Source organism: Nicotiana tomentosiformis, chromosome 12, assembly GCF_000390325.3.
Source record: "Nicotiana tomentosiformis chromosome 12, ASM39032v3, whole genome shotgun sequence".
In the NCBI taxonomy this organism is placed as follows: domain Eukaryota; kingdom Viridiplantae; phylum Streptophyta; class Magnoliopsida; order Solanales; family Solanaceae; genus Nicotiana; species Nicotiana tomentosiformis.
Window position 1 is genome coordinate 86,274,867 of NC_090823.1, and position 24,584 is coordinate 86,299,450.

General features: G+C 35.3%; 3 protein-coding genes across 8 annotated transcripts; 1 reads left to right on the top strand and 2 right to left on the bottom strand.

The window, feature by feature from the left end:
- The first annotated feature begins 4,730 nt into the window (after window positions 1–4,730).
- Window positions 4,731–9,401, top strand: LOC104086248 (phosphopantothenate--cysteine ligase 2-like). 5 transcript variants are annotated; one of them, XM_009590468.4, is made up of 11 exons: window positions 4,738–4,804; window positions 5,174–5,286; window positions 5,654–5,826; window positions 5,945–6,068; window positions 6,153–6,197; window positions 6,315–6,400; window positions 6,854–6,906; window positions 6,987–7,046; window positions 7,211–7,312; window positions 7,507–7,626; window positions 8,870–9,401. In XM_009590468.4, the coding sequence occupies exons 3-11, from the start codon at window positions 5,679–5,681 to the stop codon at window positions 9,107–9,109; spliced, it is 978 nt and encodes a 325-aa protein (XP_009588763.1). In that variant the 5' UTR covers window positions 4,738–4,804; window positions 5,174–5,286; window positions 5,654–5,678; the 3' UTR covers window positions 9,110–9,401. The 5 variants fall into 5 exon arrangements, with proteins under 5 accessions (XP_009588776.1, XP_009588763.1, XP_009588782.1 ...); XM_009590477.3 differs by lacking the exon at window positions 4,738–4,804 and adding an exon at window positions 4,811–4,946; XM_009590481.4 differs by lacking the exon at window positions 5,174–5,286 and having other exon boundaries at window positions 4,731–4,804.
- A 394-nt stretch (window positions 9,402–9,795) lies between these two features.
- On the bottom strand, window positions 9,796–16,468 carry LOC104086269 (uncharacterized). 2 transcript variants are annotated; one of them, XM_009590502.4, is made up of 5 exons: window positions 16,041–16,468; window positions 14,542–14,616; window positions 13,102–13,241; window positions 11,397–11,534; window positions 9,796–10,258 (listed from the first exon to the last, which is right to left on the bottom strand). In XM_009590502.4, exons 1-5 carry the CDS (start codon window positions 16,312–16,314, stop codon window positions 10,049–10,051), a joined length of 837 nt encoding a protein of 278 aa, XP_009588797.1. In that variant the 5' UTR covers window positions 16,315–16,468; the 3' UTR covers window positions 9,796–10,048. The 2 variants fall into 2 exon arrangements, with proteins under 2 accessions (XP_009588797.1, XP_009588804.1); XM_009590509.4 differs by lacking the exon at window positions 9,796–10,258 and adding an exon at window positions 10,769–10,916 and having other exon boundaries at window positions 16,041–16,427.
- An 845-nt stretch (window positions 16,469–17,313) lies between these two features.
- On the bottom strand, window positions 17,314–22,314 carry LOC104086280 (transcription factor TGA1). Its single transcript, XM_009590519.4, has 9 exons — window positions 21,967–22,314; window positions 20,204–20,371; window positions 20,041–20,118; window positions 19,847–19,906; window positions 19,681–19,758; window positions 19,513–19,570; window positions 18,845–19,116; window positions 17,954–18,181; window positions 17,314–17,860 (listed from the first exon to the last, which is right to left on the bottom strand). The coding sequence occupies exons 2-9, from the start codon at window positions 20,366–20,368 to the stop codon at window positions 17,708–17,710; spliced, it is 1,092 nt and encodes a 363-aa protein (XP_009588814.1). The 5' UTR covers window positions 20,369–20,371; window positions 21,967–22,314; the 3' UTR covers window positions 17,314–17,707.
- Window positions 22,315–24,584: the final 2,270 nt, after the last annotated feature.

A 24,584-nucleotide genomic window follows, 5' to 3' on the forward strand; every position in this document is an offset into this window, starting at 1 on the left:
CAATAATAATACAATGTTTGTAATGGGGACTAAAGGCAACAGTTAGCAACGAGACACAACATGTAATAACACTGTAGAGTAAGCTGAATACAAATCAATCCGGTGAAACCAAATAAAGGAAAATAAGTGACAACTCAATAGGAACAACCGCTTTCACACCAGGTTTACCCAAGAATTTCCACGAGGTACCAAACCACAAAATCACAAATCACGGGTCCCAACTCGTGAACCCTAATCACTCGGCATCTTGTGTCTACATTGCAATTCATATCTCATGTGCCAACAATAATCATGACTCATGACTGCACGGACAACTCACGTGCTAACATGATAACTCTCACACATAAGGCAAGTACATGGGAGTACATGTAAATGGTCAAAACATCGGGATTCATCTTCTTAGACCGATATGGGTGATTTATTTAAGTGTATGCTTATGCAAGCTTTCTACCACAATTCAAGTCAACATGTAAGAGTAGAGACAATGAATGGAACATAAGACACGATCACCACAAAATGTACAGTGTAATAAAGACAACAATGAAATTAAAATAACGAATAGTACAACAAGATTAACTACACAGAACTAAGCAATAATGCAATACGGAGAAAGATAATTAATAGTATGCTAAGGAAACAACAATCCAAGACAAGTACAAAAGAATGGAGAAATGTCAACAGGAGTCACTACCGAGGTACCGCCTCGTAGTCTCAAATCATAAAATAAATCACAAATTTTTTTTATATTACCGCGGGAGCCTTTACATTTAGTTTTGAAAATTATTTTACTCGAAATAGAATCCCGCATTTTAGCCCACCTTATTATCACACCGCATGGCTTCTAGTAATTCCCCTACTAGCCACGCGTATCAAGCCCACCTTATCTCACCGCATGCGTTTCAACACCCAGACCTTATACCACTGCATGCGTATCAATAATAACAACACCACCGCAGAAACCTCGTGCAAACATCATAACAATAGCACGGCATAAACCTTGTGCAAACACCATAACAATCCTCTCAACAACAACATGTGTGCCAAAACATAACAACTCAACAAAATGACTTTCACAATACGTGCCCATATACCACAATATTTCCTCAAAACAGTTTCAATATCATAACCACGTATAGCCCTCGGCTCGACAACACTGAATACAACAGCAACAACAATAATAACACGAGGATACGACAAGTAAATCAACTCAGGAACTTCAGAATACAAGAAAACGGTAGAACGAGCTCACAAAGAAAGACACAACAGAGAATAATGGTCTCAACAAGAATATCTCAACAAGGAAGAGATAATGTGTAGCAAGGATTCCACAAAAGTACAATTCGACGATAAGAGAGATAATATGAATCAATGATTCCAACTAAGGATAAGTCAACAATGAAAAGGGATAACAAAACTTCATTTAAGGTTTAGCAATTACGGAAGAGATACAACAAACTCAATTAAAGATAAGCAATTACGGAAAAGATAATAATAACTTCAATTAAGGATAAACAAGTACGGAAAAAATAGCATGTCAATAAAAGAGGCAACAACTTTAGTTAAGGCACATAGGAGTTTAATCGGCAATAAGGGTAGAACATGAAATAATTAATTCTAAATAAGACATGTAAGGGTGAATTTAGTAAATGGGGGATTTAACATGGCAAAACAATTTCATATCTAATGAACATAAGAATCTAAGAGTCCTAAACGGTCAAATTTCTACAAATAAATCCGAGCACGTATTCGTCACCTCGCGTACACGGGCTTCACGTGACACAATTAGCACAAATGACTCAAATACTAAGGGGTAGTTTCACCCACACAAAGTTAGGCAAGATACTTACCTTAAAGAAGCTAGACCGTTACTCTAAAATGACCTTCTCGAGTGACACAATCTTCGGACGGTTCAAATCTAGCCAAAATAACTTCAAATCATAAATAAAACTCATAGGAAATAATTCCGAATAATAAAGCTTCAATCCTTAATAAAATTAAAAAGTCAACCCAAACGTCAACCCCCAGGACCGCACCTCGGAATCCGATAAAATTTACAAAACCCGAACACCCATTGCGATACGAGTTCAAGCATACCAAAATTATCAAATTCCGATATCAATTCGTCCTTCAAATCATCATTTTACACTTTTGAAAGATTTTACAAATTTCCCCCAAACTTCCAACTTAATTCTCTAATTTAATGAAGACAACAAAGATAAAACTATGAAATAAAATCAAAACCGGGTAAAGATCACTTACCCAAATAACCACGTGAAGAACCTCTCAAAAATCGCTCAAATCCGAGGTCTCTAGCTCAAAAGATAAAAAATGAACAAAACCCACAATTTTGGAAAATATATTTTGTTGCTGAGCGATTTACAAATCACGATCGCGAAGAAGGAATGACTAGTGCCCAGAAATGTATTATGCGATCGCGAACAAAAGCATGTGATGGCGAAGAAGGGCCCAGCTATTGCCTCAAGAAATGTACTACGCGATCGCGAACGAGTACATGCGATTGCGAAGGAGAAAATATACCAGCTGCTAGGGTTGTGCTGCGCGAATGCGGATCTGCCAAACTCACACTTACGCGATCGTGGACCACACACTGCGAATGCGAAGAAGGAAAATGGTTAGTCCCAGCATAGCCTACGCGAACGCGGCTTGAACTTCGCGATCGCGTATAAGGGAGATCAGATATTAGATCAGCCATCCAAAACAATTACTAAATGACCCGTAGCCCATCCGAAACACGCCCGAGGCCCCCGGGACCCCATCGAAATATACCAACAAGTTCCCTTAACATAACACGGACCCACTCGAGGTCTAAAATCACATCAAACAACGTCAAAACTACGAATCGCACCACAAATCGAACTTATAAATGTTTAAATCTTCTAACTTCCAAAACTCGCGCTGAAACATATCAAATCAACCTGGAATGACCTCAATTTTTGCATGCAAGTTTCAAATGACATAACAGAGCTATCTAACTCTCGAAATCACATTTCGACCCGATATCACCAAGTTCAACTCTCGGTCAAACCTTTTAACCTTCCAAAACTTCAACTTTCCAAATTTCGCGAAATGCTTCAAATTACCCTACTGACCTCCAAATCCGGACGCACGCCTAAGTCCAAAATCGCCATATGAAACTATTGGAATCATCAAAACGATATTTCGAAGTCGTCTACGTAAAAGTCAAGACTCCGGGCAACTCTTACGGCTTAAGCTTCTAAAACAGGAATCCTTCGTCCAAATTGATCTCGAATCATCCGAAAACTGAACTAGGCCACACACGCAAGTCATGACACATAATACGAAGCTGCTCGAGACCTTACGCCGCCGAACGGGATGTTAATTCACAAACCGATCATTCGGGTCGTTACACCAAATAGCTAAACGGAATGCTAATGCCCAAAATAACCGGTCGGGTCGTTACAAGTATTTTTCAAGTTTTAAAGTTTTCTACTCACAAAACTTTAACTTCTTTTCAAGTAAAATATATATCCAAACTCAATTCCTACTTCTAAAAATTATTTTTCATCTCATCTTCAAATACTCTTTTTTTTTAAAAGTTTTAAACAATTTATGTCCAAACGCCACCATAAGTTATGGTTGAATCTTAGTTGGTTGTTGATCTTACATACCAACAATTGAGAGTCAATACTAACAAAGTCTTCTCACTGACTCGCTATCTTTTTCTTCAAGAATATAAATGCTGGTAAATAGTTTAAGAGTGAAAGTTAGAGTTTACATAGATCATGACTGGCATATTTACAAAAGTTAGAAACAAACAAGAAAGAAAAAGCACCGAAATAAGAGTAAAGACTTATAGATCGGTCCCCAAAGTTTTCAAAATTATACATTAGACCTAATTATTTGAGGTGTCTGCGCCTTGTTATAGCCCCCTCTACTCCCCACTACTAAGTAACGACACTTTATGTAGAATGGATGTCGGGCTTTTTGGTGTATACTGCCTTTTCATTCTCATCCTATAATCTAATATGAAACAACTTTACTTTCATAATCATATTTGCATATTTTTAAAAATTTCTAAAAATTTGAATGATTTGTATCAGTTTTATCTTGTGAAATGATAAACCTAATAAGTAGAAACTAGTTTCCATTTTTTTTTGAAATAATCCAATAGAATCACTAAATTGTTTATATTTAATATAATTTTAATTTCACAAAAATATTTCAAGTAACTCTACAACGGGAAATGAAGAGTTAATAATGCTGTATCGTATATGCATAACTAATACACAAAATGCAGAAGAAGTGTGAAATGATAAAACCTAATGAATAGTAACTAGTTTCCATTTTTTGACATAATCCAATAGAATCACTTAATTATTTATATTTAATGTAATTTTAATTTCACAAAAATATTTGGTTTTCCTATTATGTTTTCTTGAAATTAGAGGTTTAATAAGGTTTTCATAGGGCATATCTCCCTTCTGTATTTATTTATTAAACTCGTACTTTTATTTAAAAAAATACTAAAACGATAATATCAGTTCAAAGTTGAGAACAACAAATTGTAGTTTGTAGATAGCCCTCAAAATCTGACCAAGCGGTTGGCGGGAACTGGCGGCTATTAATTATAACAATTATTATCTGCCATATTTTTTAACACTCTTAAATAATTTACGCTTTTGGCTCAACTATATATTTCTTTCTTCTTCATATATATATATATATATATATATATATATATATATATATATATATATATATATATTTCATTTCACCGTCCAACTTCCCATTTCTGAATTTCTTCTCAACTGACACCGAAAGGGTAAAATACTAAAACCCAATTGCCCAATTTCACTCAAATTTGTATATTTATACTAAGAATCTTTCAGTTTTGATTGCTTAACTATCTGGTTCTATCAAAATTTGGGGTTTTTATCTGTCTTCTTTCTTCTCCATTACATCAGGTGAAAACTTTTAATAATTTTTTAGAGAAATGTGAATCTTTGGTAAAATCTTAGTTCTGGCTGAATTTTATGTTGGTGTTAGTATTTTTTTGTTTTTCGAGCAATTAATAATTTAAAGTTCATGTCTTAGATCAATTGAAGTGTAGGAACTTAATATCATTTCTTAATAATTTTGAATTATTTGATGTATCAAATTTGAATGTTTTTCTCTTTTTTTTTTTCACAAGGTGCAAACTTTAACTACAGCTCGATGACAAACTAGTTGGAGTCAGCTATTTGAATCATTTATATCCATTGTGCTCTACTTGGGCCTATCCCATTCCAAGTTGAAGTGTAATTGGTAGGGATAATTCCTGTCCTTTGTTTCGTCTTCTAGTGGTGATTTGAAAATTAGGAGATTTAAAGAGGTACATTTTTTAAAAGCTTAATTCTTTAATCTAAGCCATTACTAAATCAGGTTTGTTCTACACGTTATTTCTATTATCACTTGTTAGTTTTTTAATATTAGCTAATTGAGGGGATGAAATCTAATCATAAGCACATTTTATTATCCCTTCTTTTCCCCATTTGAATTGTTGTAGAGTTGTGGTCTGAGTTGATGAGGATATCTAGCTTCCTTATCTTGGAAATTTTCTGTTATTGATCGTCTTTTCATTGATGAATGGGTTGTTCTGAAGTTGTGATCTTGGCGGATTGTCAAATTGTAGATAAACAATCTCTGCAAGGATTGCCATGAACTCGATGAATGGCAACGATGATGTACCAGAAACAGCAACACTTAAAATCAAGGCCTTCTTTGAGTCAGCTCCACCACTAAAAGATGCTGCTGAAATAGAAACAAAATTGAAGGAATTTGTTGACCGGAATTCTTCATCATCAGGCAAATTTGCTTACATTCAGCTTTCATATCTTGTATTGTTTCAACTTCCTTTTCCACAATCTGGACAATGACAACGCCTGACTTTAATTATTGACTTTGTTTTTGTCGTCATGTTCAGAAAATGGAAAAATAAACAGGGTGGTGTGTGTGACTTCCGGTGGTACAACTGTTCCTTTGGAGAAGCGATGTGTTCGTTATATTGACAACTTTAGCTCTGGTCATAGAGGAGCAGCTTCCACAGAGTATATCTTGAAACACATACTTACGTCTTTTATCACACATTTTGTTCACATACGTTTTACATTCAAATTAAACTGGAATTGCAGGTACTTTCTGAAGGCTGGTTATTCTGTCATCTTTCTTTACCGTAGGTTTGTATTCAAGTGCATTGCTATATATTACCATTATCTCGATCATGATTCTTCCCTTTGAAAAATAGTATATGCTCCTGACCGGATTTTTAAAGCCATGAAACTCTGCATATGCAGGGGAACTTGCCAGCCATTTTGCAGATCGCTGCCTGATGATCCATTGCTCGAGTGTTTTACTTCAACTGATCATTCAAGTATTCAAGGTCTGTTAGTTTTTCATTTATGCCTAATACTGACGGACACCATTTGTCCATTTTAACAGATATCCATACTTTCTAGATTCCTAGCAGCATAGAACTGCATGGTGAGTTTAATAAAATATTCTATATTAATTATATAGGCTCATTTTAATAATATCTAATTGCTCAATACCTTTTCGTACTTTATGTTATAGAGGTGCAGCAGATCCTAATAAAATAGATGGAGAGAATCATAAGGAGGAAATGTAATTCTTGATGTGATGTAGTTTGAAGAGTAACTTTTGTTCATATTAATCTTCCTTTTTCTTTACAGTGATGTTGTGTGTTTTCCTGGCTGGTTAGGGTTACTGGGAGAATATTTATTGCATTTCTTGGAATAATTTGAACTTGTCTGTTGTTATTGACCATCTCATACTTTTAAGTCTCACTTACATTTTCTTAATGGCGCTATCTCAGTGGACCCATCGCATGCTGAAGTGGTGAAGAGAGCCATTTCTGAAAATCGTTCTGTAAGTATTTTTGTTGATTGTTCATTTCACTATTTCACTTACTTTTGACAACAATTAACCTTAAGAATTTTTAATTGCAGGCAGTTAACGGGGGCTTCTTGTTGAAATTACCGTTTACAACAATTTTTGAGTATTTGCAGGTAATGTTCAAGATTTTTTTTTCTGATAAGTAGGTCATTGTTAGTAGATTGATGCATCTATTTGGTGTCTTAGAAACTTCAACTTTGAACAAGCTTCATGCACCATCTCTATTATACTGTATGAGTGCCTTAAAAGAGTATTAAATGTTATCTGTATTAAGCAGATTCTTCGGCTGATTGCTGTCTCTTTAAGGAGCCGTGGGCCTAGTGCTATGTTCTATCTTGCAGCTGCAGTTTCTGACTTCTATGTACCATGGGAGAGCATGGTAATCATTTCAATTCTTCTTTGTTTTGGTTGAATTTGCAGTTTGAAATGGTTGGATGCAGTTCAATCTTTGTGAATTTCTGGATATCTTCTTTCTTGTCTCCTCCCTCTTTTGTTTCAATACCAAAAATGGTAGATATATAACATGTCATCTCATTTCAGTTCTTCTCACATCTTCTGGTATTTGCTTTACAGACGGTGCATAAGATCCAGTCAGGATCTGGTCCTTTGGACATGCGGCTTGCTCAAGTACCAAAAATGCTTTATGTGCTCAGAAATGAGTGGGCACCTGTGGCCTTCTGTATATCCTTCAAGGTTAGCTGGTCATCTCTTGAGTTTCCTTGACCATAATCTTGGTGTCTGCTGTACCTGTAAAAGTATGGTGACTGTACAATAACCATGTCAAATATATATTGGGAATAATTGTGCATATGATATGGTTGAAGGGGAGCCTTGGAACAACGGTAAATTTGTCTCCGTGTGACCTATAGGTCACGGGTTCGAGCCGTGGAGTCGGCCATTGATGCTTGCATCAAGGTAGGCTGCCTACATTACACCCAAGGCCCTTCCCCGGCCCCTTCGTGTATGGGGGATGCTTTGTGCACCGGGGTACCCTTTTAATTGTGCATATGATATGCCGCTGCTGCCTGGGACTAAATAAGATAAGTGTCATACTCCCTCATCTTATTCATGCAGCTCCATTGTACATGTCTCGGGTGTTCCAATTTTTCATTTGACATACATTTACAAATACTTATATTCTGTGTCGTTTACAAGTTTCAAGAGTTGAAAACTCACTAAGCAGTTCAAATTTTGACTATAATGTGTTCTTTTTCCTATCAAGTTTACATATGGAGTCTTAACAATTATACCCTTTTGTTAAACAATAAAAGAACGTATAAAGTCGAACTAACTCAACCTGCATGCATAGTCAGAATCTTCACATAAACTATGAACGAAAGGAGTGCATAGTTTCTTCTGTTCCAACATCCTCATCAGGTCTTAGAGTTGAAATATGTGGTCTTTTTGGTGTTGGTGCCTTAGTGGTGGTTGGGGAGGGGACGTGATATACTTACATATATTTGGTGGATGTGAAATTAGTAGTCTAATCTTGCTTAGCAACTTTTTTATGTTAGGTGGATGTGAAATTAGTAGTCTAATCTTGCTTAGCAACTTTTTTATGTTTAGAATAATGCATATACCTTTTGAGTTACAAATTAGAACTTTTAACCATTTGGTAAAGTCTTAGGTTAATCAAGATACATGATTGTCAATAGTTTATCACTTGTTCCATAACATGGTATTTGTCATTGAGTTACCTTGTATGACTGTTGTTAATTGGATGAGATACGACGACAAATTTTATAATCAAATCCAGCAGTCAGATGTCAAATCTTTGTTTTATAGGAATTAGAGTAGTCAAGTATATCCTTGACCTTTGATTAGATCAAAGCACTGTTTTTTTCTCTCACAATATATGTGTATATATGTATGTGACTCGTATAGCTCTACTTGTCACATAGTTCAAATACTGATTTCAACATGTGCTTCTCGACAGCTGGAGACAGATACAGATATCCTTTTAGGAAAGGCTGATATGGCCCTCAAAAAGTACAAGATGCATATGGTGGTAGCTAATGAACTTTCAACCCGTAAAGAGGAAGTTATAGTTGTCACGGAGCAGGAAAAAATCACAGTTCGTCGGGACAAAACTCAGGCTGGTGCTGATGTTGAGAATCCATTGATTAAGCTTGTTGTGGATAGGCATTGGTCATACATCAAGCATCCTGATGCATGATCTCTAAGGACTGACCAATGATATATCGCGGATCACTGGAATCTGACTTCTTTTCAAGGAGATTGTAGTACATCCGTGCAACAGTTTTGTAACCAGCTGTTTAAAAAGAGAGATATCTTTCCACCCAACCACCACAGGCTCTCTTGAAAGAAGAAAAAGAACAAGGGGTGCCTTTTAGTTGTGTTCCAATTGTGCAGTTTTTTTTTCTTTGTTAAAGAATAAATTTCGTCAAAGAAAAAGAAGCTGTTCTACTGGATTTATTAGCAAAATATGTTCTTCAATTTTGGCTAAATTCTTCCCATTTAGAAGTCAGCAGCACCATATTACTCCCTTTTCTCAGGGCATGATGTACTTCTATATGATAGATGTTTATTACTGTGTTGTTAGCCTCTGAATCATACAGCTAATGCGGTAATCTGAACCACCCTTTAACTCCTAAAGTTGTACGAATCTCATATAACGGAAGTGTTTGGATGAACTTATGTGTATCTCGACTATTCCACTAGATACCTGTTACCTCCACCTACTATCTCGCAGCTAAAATCTTGAAGTGAAAAGACGGACCAATACTATACAAGATTTGATTGGACTATCAGGATCCTTGTTTGCTAATAACGGGCAGCAGTGTTAGTAGAAAGAGATATAGTATCTATGAAAGGCATAGATAAGGAGTCAACGAGGACAAATAGAAGACCGAATTCTGCAACCTTGCCAAGTACCGTATAATACAACGTCAGCCTATGATTGGTGTTTATCTGAATAATAAGTTACAAAGATACTATTCGTTCATTTGTACAGCCACAGATGGGGGAGATCATATATACAACTTTTTCTTCTCCTCTATTGTACAATACATTGTTTAAACTCAAGCAACTTTCCAAACACTGAATTCTTCACCAGGTGAATGGAGGAGAACCAATACTCATCACATCGCATATTCTACAGATTTTTATCATCCTCCTCTTCAAGCTCCAGACCTTCAGCAGCAAGAAGCCTGCTAATGATCATTTTCTTTTCTTCCTCTGCTTTTCTCCGCATTATATCTCTTTTCCGTAAGACAAGTGTATGCCGTTTCAAAGTATTATTAAAGTTCTCCAAGGATGCCTTTTTCTCTTTAGCGATAATTCTCCTTTCTTCGTCAGGATCCATCTGAAAGTCCATTTGTCAAATAAAATTTTAGATGACAATTGGAAAGGGATCTGGACTATATCTATAGTCCCAAGAGTGGAATGGAGAAAAGGACATAAGGCTTGAGCAACAGCAAGCTAATCAAGACTGCTTGATATATCACATGTATTGTATAATGCCAGATTAAGTGACCTGCTCGTGTATGGCTAATGTTAGTTCACCAAATGACGAATATCCATTACTACAGTGAGAGGAGAGGAGCTGAGAGGAAAAGAAGCAAAGATTGATGAACTGATCAAGCATGCCATGCATAAATTTAGCCTTTTAATGCTCATAAAGAGGCAATAGTGTTCAGAGGCGTATCCAGGATTTGAACTTTATGGGTTGGTATGCCACTGAACCCAGTGACCATTTGAGTTACTGCATCCCAAGTTTAATATTAATACATATTTAGTAGATTTCTTGACACAAATTCCACTCTCTAGCCGAGAGTCTATTGGAATCAGCCTCTCAGCCCTCCCAGGGTAGGGGTAAGGTCTGCGTACATACTACCCTACCCAAACCCCACTTGTGGGAACTCATTGGGTTTGTTGTTGTTGTTGTTGTTGCTGCTTGACACATAGGGTTTGAGAAACTACTCGGTTCGTCTGCAACCGCAACTTATAGCGTACATCCGCCCCTGATAGTGTAAGGCAAGTGGATTAGTTAAGTATACTAGCTGATAGTTCCCCCTATTAGCTATAATCCACCTCTGTGGCAACGATAGAAAGACATTGCGCTGGGGAAAAATCAATGCGCCAAGTACATGTGGACTATGTTGATGCAAATGTTCCAGGGTAGTTAAAGCATACATCAAATGCAGATCTGGTTCACAGCAAGAAAGTGGATCACCAAACCAGCTAAACTTCCATCCAATAAAATAACATGCTTCCTCTGCATGCTAAAAGTCGTGTTTAATGAAGATAATGCTATTTCAATCTCTTCAGACCATCCAAATATATGATAGTAGTACGTACATATGTTGAAGTGACATCATCAGTGCATCACCAACATAAAAATTCATTGCATAAGTTAACAAGGATAACACAGGCAAAAGCACTTATAGACGACTCTAAATGCGCTCAGAAATGCAAAGAATGTACCAATAGCAGCTCGATACCTTTGAACGAGCAAGACGGCGGACCTTCAGATTTAATTCTAGCTGCTGTTGTTCAACCCATGCAGCAATGGCCATATCACCCCGCTGGTCAAATGCTTTTCGCTTTTTCATAACCCACTCCACCCATGCTTCAGATGCCTGATGAATAATGGAAGTGCATCATGTCAGTTTCAGACAATGGAAGATACTGCAGGCCAGAAGCTAGAGACAAATAGAACCACATTCTGGAAACTTCCATTGGCAGCAAAAAATATAAACAAATCCAGCACCATCTGATAAGCAAATGCTATGGCGATAATCATGCTGTGACTAACAACACTAAAATTTTTGCAAAATCACTAATCTTAGTATTGGAAAATTATGTCTGCTCTGAAGACCTATTCAACCAACACAAAGCAAAAAATAAAAAAAATAAAAAAAAGAAAGAAAGGGACTTCTGAGTTCTGTCCATTCTCAAGCAACTAGGAGATTTGGACAGGAATTCAATAGGACCTGAATAGATAATTGTAAGAACAGTTGGGATTCTAATTACACCGAAGGAGACGGATTGAATAATAAATAGTTCAATTACAGCCCCCTCTCCCCAAAAAAAAAAACAAAAAAAAAAAAAGAAAGGTGCCAATGTTACAAGAACATAACACACTTCTTTTTTCGCATTTGCTTTTGAAAAAACAAAGATTTTATTAACACAAGGGTAACCCCAGAACCCAAACAATATACAGAAGAGCACTATACACATGTTATAATCCACAAGTCTATGTGCTCTACAGAAAACACCCAAAAGAACAAAAAGCCAATGCTTCTCCCTCTATGATAATCTAGTCCAATTTTGGCCTATCCTACTGAATTCCACTCAGAGGCGGATGCAGCCTACTAGTTACGGGTTCAACTGAACCCATAACTTTCGACGCGGAGTAAAAATTTATATGTAAAAATTCATTAAAATTGCGAAAATAGTAGATATGATCCCATAACTTTAAAAATATAATGGATTCAATGTTAAAAATCTTAAAATTGAACCCATAAGATTTAAATTCTGGATCCGTCTCTGATTCCACTTCTACAGCGCATTTTACTTGTCCAGTCCTATACCTACCCAACAAGTATGTGGTTTCATTTGCATTTATTTGAATTCATTTATAATAGTTAATGTTGCACTCCAGACGCCAAAACTCTCGCAAAGAGTGAAGGGCATGCGCGTCTGTCTGCCTATACGAATGTAGATGTCATATATTTCATGACTGGAAAAATCTATTCTAAAGGAGCTGGATTTGGAAAATTCGGCAACGACTAACTGATAGGTGTCAATAATTAAAGGTACTAATTCAGTGCAAGATCAGACAACATCCACAATAAGCATAAGGAATATGTGTTTAAGAAGTTCTTAATTTCTCATTTTTATATACATTTCTCCTTCCATGCTCGAAGTTGGTAGTTTGCACCGTAAAACAATCATTCAGATGTTTCAAGAAGGAAGCAAGATGAAATATATTAAAAGAAGTACACTATAATTATGTTCTTTCAGGCTAGCAAAATTTGCTTTCACGCATCACAAGAGGCTATATGTCTAACAGAACAGAGTCATTCAAGTGTAGCCCGTTTCAGATTTATAAATGACACTATCTGGGTGATAACCATTCTTCTCTTTGTTTATTGATGAAAAGATAAAAAATTAACAACTATCAATATTATTGTAAATTTTCACCTTCATGGGGTTCACTCGATTGTCACTATCATATTTTCTCCGTTCGTCTTTATCTATAAGCAGCTCATAAGCAGCTTGAATCTTAATGAATCGAGCTTCAGCAGTTTCTCCTGCCTCAAGAGTCCCTCTGCCATTATAAACTTGGAATAGAAACAGAAGTTAGTTTCATATAGAAGAGAAAAGCCTGTAGAAGGGCTCTAGGAAATCAATACTCTGAAGCAACAAGAAATTAACAAGATTGACCCTCAAGAGACGGCAACCATTGTTTTCTTTTTCTGTATTTCTTTTTACACAGAACAAGGAGATCACTCCACCCATGCTCAATTCAGAAGGAAAGTAAAATATAAAACCATCATAATTTATCCCTCCATTGAGGCGTAAGAATTAAACCACTTGAAGTTTGTGGTCCTATAACATCCAACATTTTTTACTAGATTATTGTTTTTCTTAAATTTTGAATTTCAACAGCCTAACCGGGCAAGAGGACTCAGCTTACTGAAGTTTTGTTCATTTGAGATTTCGAGATAGAGATAATGGACGTTCACACAACTGTAGCATTTTGACCAAACCGGTTGAGCTAGGAATAGGAATTTATATGATTATTAAATGTATCCTATGAGCAACTGCCATTAGTTCTATGCCTACCAAAATCTTATCTACAATATGTCCATTTTCCACTTGTGAGAAACTGTAATGGAACACCTCAATAAATCAAATATTTATGGAAACGATCTCGTGGCACGCAAAAAAATATTTCCTAACATCAATTCGTGAATTAGCTTCGCTGACAGGCCTGCTTTGGACTTATCAAATACGGCTTTTATGTTACAGGAATGGGTCATTAACTAATACAAAAACACATCATATAAATCAGTTCCAAAGCTAAAGAAAGATTCTATCTAAGGCCTAGTACAGAAAAAAAGAAGTAGAAAGGCATCTTACTAGTGATGACAACTCAAGACATAAGCTTGAGAGGGGATTTCCTTTTTTTTTGGGGGGGTGGGGGTGGGAGGAGTGGGAATCGGGAGGAAGAGTGGAAGTGTAATATCACATCAAAGCTCTACTAATTGAAGATGAGCATACAACTTGAATATAATGTTATAAGAAAGCTCTCTAGATAATAGTGTCCAAATATCTGGACGGAGAACCAACTTGCCACATATACGCACATATATACAAGCATATGTATTGACAGAGTCTTTTTCTTCCTATACAAGCGCATGAATAGATACTAAAGATACCGTTCTTTCTTTCTATTCAATGGCATGAATTGCATATCAAGGAGTAGTGTATCAAACAAATTCTTTTATGTACAGTCTAACTATCATCAGTCAAATACAAGTGTACAATATACTGATGCTGATACCAGAAAAAAGTAAGCAAAGGAAAATGTATGTATGAGGACTGCACTAAAATGACAACTATAGATTAAGCACAAACCATCTGGATGGTAAAACTTCGCCAAACATCTATATGCCACCTTTATTTGTTCTTCATCTGCATCCCTTTCAAGTTCTGTAAACAGAAACATTGCATCAGTTTTTGCAAATAATGCAAAAGCATCGCAATGCCAAAGTGAGAGGGAAAGGGACCTAAAAGGAAGGGGATTAAAAGGTAGCTGCAGAGTGTCTTATTACTAAACCAGTATAGCATCTAGGTACTGTATAGACACTCCATAGAAACTTGATAAGCTGGAACGAGGTTGCTCGTATAGGAATATCACACCTTCTATACACATATCTCAAGATGAAGATGTTCTTTATGAAGCTGGATTGAATAAACACCAAAAGCAGGAAAAAAAATATAGGAAAGGCAAGGAACGAAAAGATTAAAAGTTGAACACTCATACACATAGAACACATGAAATATGAACTTGCACTGTGTTAGTTAAGAACGATTTTCTACAGAAATTGACAGTTTCTTACAAAGATGTATCATCTGCAATTTGCTTTTTCCAGCTTCCTGGTTGTTCTATTATGTTTACTAGAGCTAGCAGACTAACAATTTCATTTCAACGCAGTTTTGCAACTCCTAGATCCTCTATACTTCGCTAAAGTTCAGGTATTTAAAACAACATAAATGTTTCTAACCAAGTCCAATTCAAATACATATTTCAACAGAAAGCATCAATACTTTCTACCTTCTATTTCAAAATCCAAGATATCCTTATAGCGCTTTAATTCTTCCTTGCTTTTTCTATAAGATATTTTCTCATTGTTGTCGCCGTCAAATCGAGCTCAACCTTTACAATCTGAATAATATTTTTGAACTGGAATTTTGTTTGAAATGGACAATCTGAATAATATTTACACAAGCAGCTTACTTGGAAACTAATTACAAGTATCTATTCAAAATATGGATTAGTAACCTAGAATATATAGTAAAGAACTCTCCATAACCAATTAACCTTCAGTTACTCTGCAAATTTTTGTTTTTACACTCTCTCTTGTATATAAGTTAAATCCAAGCAAACTAAGAGTATAACTTTTATACACAACTAGTGTAAAAATATTTTACACCTACTAGGTCATTTAAAAGCCAACTACAGGTAACTGTCTATAGTAAGCATGAGCGGAGCTAGGGGGGCAGAAGGGGGTTCACCCTTCACCAGCTGTTTATACAAGGTTAAAATTACTTTTTATGTATATATAGTAGATATTGAATCCCCTTGGCTTTTTCGTGTGTTATAAGTGCTAGATCAGTAACCTAAAGTACATGCAAGTAGAGGTAATGTCTATAGTAAGTGTTATATCAGCAACATAGAAAATACACAGGTAACTACATGTAACTGTCCATAATAAGTGCTAAGTCATTAACCTAGAAAATATTACAGATTAAACTACACTAATCCTGTAAAAATACCTTACACCGTTAAATCGAAATAATTAAATATGAATAAAAATCCTGGAAACAGAAAACTAAAACCAAAAGTTATATACCGAGAGTTTCATAGGGAGACTTGGAGTCGTTCCAATTGTAAGCAGAGGTAGTCACAGTTTTCCTCTGCTGATTCAATCGATAATCCCATGTTTCAATTCTTCTCGAAGTACTGTACCATGACGATTGCAGCACCGACGGTTTCATCCATTGAGGAGCTGAATTAGAGCTTCGGGTTGAAACCCTAGCTGCTGATTTACCCAATATGTCTCTCCAACAACAGGTTATTGAAAAATACACAGCTTGTGGTCTACATATTGATCTCAAATTGCTCATAACTTTGAAATTTTCAGCTAAAATCCGTTTGTCTTCTAGAGTTTTTTTGAAATTTATTCCTTCAATGGAGTAGAGAAATGAATCTTTAGTTACCAAAAAAAAAAAATGAATCTTTTGTGAATCTAATTTTATTTATTTACGTATTTTTCTTCCTGTTTTTTGCCATCAGATTTGTGGACGGTTTATTTCGTTACAGTTGGAGGGAAAATTAACTAATGACAGTTGTACCCTCCAGCTTTACATTTATTCCTGTGTTTTTCTTTTTCTTATTTTTTGTTTGGAGCTTAATTTCTATGCACGGATGGCCTATAATTTATAAATTATTTACATAATCTAATCACTTGGTAATTATAAGTAAATATCAATAATAAGTATTCAGTAACATGGTAAAAGTGACAGCCAACTTACATGCTATGTTATCACATGTGATTATATAAAATAAAATATTTACACTGTCAGTGTATATACCTTAAATCCATGAACTTTATTTTCTCTCTTTCTTCCACAACTCCAATATTGTTTTTGAAAATTTCTTCATTATCGGGACATTTATTGTGTTTATTTCCTTTTTAAATTCCTGTAACCAATATAGATCGAAAAACATAATCACCAAATTAGACCTTTAGTTAATTGTCTAGTATCTGCAAAGTGTATTTGATTTTTCGTTTTAGTGTTTCAAAGCTTATCTTCTATAATATTGAATCAATAAAATTGAAGTTGCTCTTTGTGGATTCGGAAAGAAAAAAAGTTTCTGGCATTCGATAAATGGAGATTGTACACTTGAAATTCTCAAGAGCTAGGCACACAATACTACTAATCCAAACAAATTCATCATACTGGCTAACAGTGAATAATCATATGTCAATTTGAGGTACTAAATACAACTTCATGAAAGAGCAAATTTAAACTTGCAATAATGATAAAGTTTTCTGGATATTTTATTAGTTGCAAAATTAGATACACCACTGCCTATATTATGACTATATGAGAACTAAGAAGTTGGTAAACCTACTATTTCAAAGTTATAAGTAGGAGAAAACTGTCCTTAATACATCAATAGTAGTATCTTGAATAACTATGAATCAATGGATATTCACCATCTCTTAGCAGTACATTTGAGTTTTCACCATATGTAAAAATCACACTTTGAGAATTCTCTGAATTTCATAGTTAAGGTTTTCCTACTCTCATGAAGTACTTAAAAGCATCCAGCAGGCAAATTATTCTAGAATTATACACATCGATCCCCCTTCCTATGTACATAGATTCTTAAAACTTGCCATGTTACCTCAAGAATATGCATTTCAGAGTATGAAAACAGCAAGATGTGATTACATTTTTCCGTGTACAGCTCTGGTAACCTAGTTATGTTCATCTGCTTTGTCATAACAGGTTAGGTAGGTTCACGAGGACGGGCAGCCCAAAGCGAGCTCAGAGCACGAAGACGTTGAAGATACTCCCCAAAAGCGAGTAATCCCCTAGCTGTTTGGCGTGTAGTCAAGATATGAGACATTTGTTGTAGTGTTTGGTGTCGAAGGTGATCGGCCTGTTGATAGATATGAACATTATCATTTGATAAGTATCAAGATGACTATGGTAATTCCGCCGTGCTATTAAATAATAAAAGGTGTTACCTTACCTGGTTAACAAAACTCTCCAGTGCTTCTAACTTTTCCATACTAGAAACCATCTGGGAACTGTAACTTCCCATTCCTGTTGTCATCGTTAAGATGCTCTGGGCCAGAGTTTGCTGAAGTTTATCCATTCCTTGAGTAAGAGCATCCTCAGCTTGCTGACAACAGTGTCGCAGATTACAGATTTTAACGATCTGTTGATCACTCAATGGCTCAAGTTGTGGCATCACGACCTATAAAAATTGACGTACAATGAGAACTCTCATATTTATTTAAGAAATAACACAAGTGAATTTAAATACTAATGGATAGTGCTCATGGGAGTAATCTTGCTAGTGTTGCGTTGCGTACATGTAAATGAGGATACTAACACTTACCATCTGATAATCAGGACAAAGAATCTCCGTAGAGTATGAATATTCAAGATATCGAGTACTAATCATTTAAAACAAGTGCACAAATAAGAGATGAAAAGAAATGTATGAGACTAATGGAGGTGATTTCCGTTCAGAGATTTTGAATATGCTTCTTTGTCCATTGTTATTACTAGTCGAAAAGAGGATTGACTTTTTTGAGTTTTATTCAAGATAGATATCAGTAGTGTAGATTCAGCAAAATATCTAAATGGATATTAGGGATGCAACTAGATCTAAACATCATTAGATGAGAATTTCACACTATGCAGCAAGGATAAATATGTGAAAATAGACATGGTAGAAGCCGAACAAAAGCTGTAACATGAGCATAAATTGGGGAGACTCTTTAAACATAGATTGGCAAAATGGTTACCCCGAGACATTTATATAACTATTTCAGGATATTTATATATGACCTACACTATGAGAACTATAATAAATCAAACACTACTAAGTGAAAATGCACCAGGGGCTACATACATTGATGAGTTCTGATGGTTTGAATCCTCCAATCCAGAGGAAAAAGCGCTCTACTGAAGTTCTCCACATCCCAGACATTAAGTAAAACACATCAGCTTTGGCCGCATCAGCTTTGATTCGGAAGAGATTGTAGTAGTGGCTTAAGACACTTTCTACCAGCAACTGAAGCTCCATTTCGCTTACATGGGATTGCAAAACATTCCTCAACTCTATGTTCTTTTTCTGTTGCTTTTCGACCCAGAGGCCGTATTCTATCTCAAATGCAGCTATTCCTGCATTGGCAGCACCGGTTAGGAACAAAGTCAAAGAGAGATACAAGCTGTTTGTCAAGAAAGTAACATGATATTCGAGAAACCAGTCTTAAACGGGTGCTTAATGAGCCACCTGAACCATCAGAGGAAGTGAGGCAATATTCTTGTCTTAGTAGCATGCGATTATCAGCTAAAAGTAATCAATTTACCATTTCTACAGACATTGTGAAGATTTTATCTAGACACCAGTGCATAACATAAGCTAATGAACAGTGGAAGTAGTCTATTATTTTACGAACGAGGATTGAGCAGGTCTGGCTGAGTTGACATTATGATTTTAAAGGAACAATAATAATTAATAAGTTAAACTACTTATGAACAATGAACTATTAAGGGACAACTCTAGCATCTGCAAACCTGGATTAATTGTTGCACTCAACCCCATGTTACCATTTGAACCTAAAACGTACAATCCCTGCAATTGTTCATTACGTGATGTTAGAGAATCTCAAGTGTATCCATAATGGTTCACAGATAGATTTTTTTTACGAGTTAGAAAAATGTGCAGGAGAGGATTTCACTGACTTGCTGTCGAGCTCTCTCAAGCTCCATTTCAAGTTGTGCTAGTTTCATACGGCTTGTTTCAAGCTGCTGAACATAAGCCTGTAAAAAAAGAGTTGGAAAAAATCAAGACAGAAGTTCTTCAAATATGTGTACTGCGAGGAATATTATGAGTACAATTTTCCCTTACCTTTTTCCTCATACGGCTTTTACGGGCAGCTTCACGATTCTGTGCTAGACGCCGTTGTACCTATCTTACAATATAAAGATATACTTAGCCTTGACATATCAGATGCAATTTTTGTTTATCTATTAATTTGTTTCAACTTGTAGCGCATGATAATCCAGAAGTGAGACAAATAGGGAAAGATCTATTGAGCCCACCTTGTCTGAAACACTCTTTCCAGCTTGATTATCCTCAGATCCCGAGGGTATAAGTTGTTCGCTTGAAGTATACCCAGACTACAATAACCACGAGTAAATATCAGTCGGATAACTGCAAAAACTTGGATTTTATTAGCCAGAAGATGCATATATGCTGCTTTACCTTGTCATCTACCCTGTCATTTGGCTGTGCGACCATACAAGCACCAGTTCCGGGCATAATCTCACCTCTAAATGCGTCTTCCCACATACTCATATGGTGGAAAGGTTCGAATATGCCCATCCTTGTCGTGGGGGCAAATTGTGTTGATGGAGAACTCATGTTCATTGACTAAATGAAAAAGAGAAATTATATAACTTAGACACGAATTTGAGATTACAGCAGAGAAAGTAGCAAGCAGAAAATCCATGTGTAAGAAACTGAGAAATGATAGGACAAGAAACAAAACAGATATCTTATGAGCTACATGAGGCACTTCTAAGCCACCAGAGTGTAGCAATTCTATCAAAGAAATCTCTCGGCATACTTGAAAGAACAAGGTATCTACTATAGCTTTATGACATGATATATACTGTAGTTGAATTTCCAACCAAAAAATGAATATTACTTAAACATATTAGGGACAGTCACATTTGGATTATCACTAGTGAAGAAATAATCAGACAGAAGATACTGGAAAACTGTTATTGCTTTGGCGAAGTTCGACCTTCAAAGATATCATTTGAAGTTTATGTTTTAATTTCCTTCACCAAAGGGAAATGATCATGAATTGCAGAGTTGTTTTGCATGTATGGATATGCAGGAAGGGGTGCTCCTAGGTGTGTGTAGGGGTTGTGTTTGTTCGCGAGAAAGGATTCCTCATCAAGTAAGTTTGGGGGGTGTGGACACACTTGCGCGAATTCGGGTAACAGCTACAAGGGAGAAATCGAAAGGAAACTGTACCCAACCAGGGATGGACGTAAACTCGTTACTGCAGTGGACACAATTCAAAAATAACCTTAAGGAAAGGGCTTATATAAAATAAAGAGAAATTCAAAACAAGTTACATGCTCATGACCTACAACAAATTAATAGGGCCAACATTTTAGAACTACTATTTTGATTTTTGCAACTACATACTTTCCTGGAATAAGAAAGCCTGAAGGTGACTTAACTACTTTTTGTTCATTTTTTCTAGTCTGCCAGGCGACCGAGTGCTCCATGAACAGTGAGCGCTTCCTGCTACGCCCTGTTATGTACAAAACCTAACTGGAAAGACTTGTAGGGAAGATGCCTCTAAAACCACATCTAAATTTTTGTCTTTAAGAAATTGCAGTTTACTGTATAACCTCAACTCAACCCACCAACCCCCTCCTGAAGTGGAAAAAGAAAGAGGGATTCCAATTTCCAGTAAGAAAATCCATCAAAAAGGAACACAATGAAGGCATATGACTATTTGGGAATATTCTCAAACACTAGAATAGGAACACAATAATTTAGCTGAAAAATTTGCTCAATTGTCAAATATACCAAGATACACTTTAAGAAATCGTGATAAAAAACCTCTTATTAGAGAACTTGAGTGTATATTAGAACATGCTGCTCAACACACTTAGAAAAATCAGAGCTTGACCAAATATTCGTCTAAGAAATTGTATGCTCCAGATTATTTCATGTATCAATGAACAGAAAAGAAAAACAACAAAAACCTAGTAATACAAATAACAGTATTATTGTAAAAAGCACACACATGCATTACACTTGCATCTATTACTATATATCACTCTGCTGTGTGTGTGTGTGTGTGTGTTGAGACTGTAGAGACAATCATATATATCCAAGAATTCAACTGTTCCAGGTAAAACAATACTAATAAAAAGAAGTACAAGAGATGAGCTGCAAGTAATTGAGAAAGAACTGTATTTAGAACAGATTAAAGGATCAACCTGTTCATCAATATGAAGCAACTCCTCTGCAAATTAGAACAGCTACTGGTTCTTAGGTAATCTTCAAATCAAATTATAGAATTGAAGCTAATGAAAGTTTCAGAAACTATAAGAAACCAATCATGGTTATACAAGAAAGAAGAAAAAAAGTGGCATTTAGGGGCAGCTGGATAAAGGCAGAGGAAACAATAACAGACAAATGAAATAGTGTATAATTTATAAACTAAGATTAAAGTACTATAAAGAAAGAAAAAATAAAGTATTAAAGAAGTTAGACTGCCTTTTGAAAATGCTTGTCAATTTTCTGAAAGCTTTATATCATTATCAAAATATAATACATACAGACGCACACCCACGAAGACGGACTAGGCATATTTATAAACTCGTATCGCTAAGCATCCAGATTGTATTGTACTGTTTAATATACGCACAGTTTTGAGAATGCGAGACAACTATTTCCCAAGAGACTTTAACGAACCTAAACACCCCCCCAATCTGCACCAATCACTATATGGCTAGCGGGGAAACTTAGTACTCTACCTAATACTCTAGCTCTGCCCTAGCAATGAATTCTGAATTGAAAATGTAAGTTTTAAAAACATATAATTAACTCTACATATACTTATTTTTTAGCACATATATACAAAATTCGATCCCGGAACATTGAGTTATAAAATGTATATGTAACCTTATATATACTTATTTTTACACTTATATAGTAACGTATAGATAAGGTTGGACCTCGAAACACCAAGTTATACTTGTTGGATCCACCATAGAATATGAACCCCTTGTTTCGCTAGGTGTTTCTCATGGCTTATTTCGCCTAAAGATTTTTCTTTTTTTTATCTAAAATCATTTTTAAAGGAATAAAGAGAAACCCCATTTGGCTTATTATCATCTTCCTGCCCTTGTTAAAGAAGATTGCACCACTAGGCTGGGTGGCGCGGTAGAGCTTGTTCTTATATATATACAAAAACAATTACACGTCTCAGTCCGGGTCAATTGATCTTGTGGCTCTTTACAAGTTTGTTTTTAGTTTTATGATCCTACCTCTTTTTTTTACACATGGAAGATTTACTTTTACACGTAAGAGATTTGTCTTTTATATATAAGAGATCTAAAAATATTATTTTCATAAATTATAAATTATAAAGGGGCATAATATACAAATAGCACTCTCGGTCCAAAATAAGTTAAAGTCGGATATGTAAATATTATTGATCATGTTTCTTAATTAAAATTTATGTTTTTTGAACAAGGTTGGGGTCGATTACAATTTAAATTCTTATATCTAGTCTAGGTGTGATAACAAAAAAGTGGATGTCTTATCTGCTAAGAAATTGTTAAGAAACATGAAGGTTATATTATATGAAAATGGGATGATCCAAAACTCAAGTGGAGTATTATACAAAGATCTTGATAATTTTTCTGATATATCAAATTTTCTATTCGAACGAGTATAAGGACTTGTGCAACTGGAAATCAGCTTTGTTTAGCAGTAGATCAATTCTTCATTGATAGCAACAATATTTGAGAAGTTAGTTTCTTTTCCTTTCTCATATTTTTTGTCGTATCATATATTCATAAAGTTGCACTGAAGTTGGTTATGATTTACCCCATACCTAATTCAAAATCTTTTACTTATCCAATGAAATAGTAAAGAAACCACTTGGTTGACGAGGGGAATAGTTATGGTGAGGTGTTCCACATATGTAATAATGGTGTAACCACTTTCGGCACCTAAAACAAGAAAAAGATGGAAAAGATTAAAAAGAATTTAACTATGCTGTTATTCATATAGAGTAATTTAGATGACATGATAGTATAAAAAATATTTTAAGTTGTTACAGAAGTTAAATTTAAAATAAATCAAGTAGTATTTTGTCAAATAAAAAGTGAAACTTAATGAAAGAAGAATTATTAAAATTAACATTTCAAGATCAGGAAGCTAACAAAGTAACTTTTAGAATAATCCCACTTGTAAAACTAAAATCATCAACTGAGATTGACAGCGATTAGGAGACAAAAGCAAAGGCAATTTGATGAAAAAAGAATTAAAAGGTGGACTTGACACAACGTGAAATCAACTTCAATGTCTTTGACAAAAAAAAAAAAAAAATCTTTTCAGAAACAGGCGATTTTTGGTCCAATATAAATCATTATTAACTAACTCAGCATCAACAGTTATCTCTTCAAATATACTTTTAATTTAATCTATGTTTCATTTCTTATTGCATAAACAGAGAAAATTAAAGGAGGAGTCGCACATTGCAGCGAGGTTCCAACATGTTAATTGCTTGTCTCCGCTATATTTTAAAATTTCTTTGGCTTATACCTATACGATCTTTAGTTTATTTTAAATTATTCTGAAGTAGTTTTTCTTTTATTTAGTATGATGATGATATTGTATTGAGCTCAAAGAAAGAAGTGATAATTTATATAATTGACTCTAATTTGTGTGAGATTAAGATGTAGATATTATAGTGTTACTTACTAGTTACTACTTAGTATGAAATATCTAAACTAATACAAACTTCTCTTTAGTTTGTGAAATTCGATTTTCTTGTTAGAGTGAGAAGTTTCAAATCTTTTTTTTTTTTTCCACGTTGCCCTTT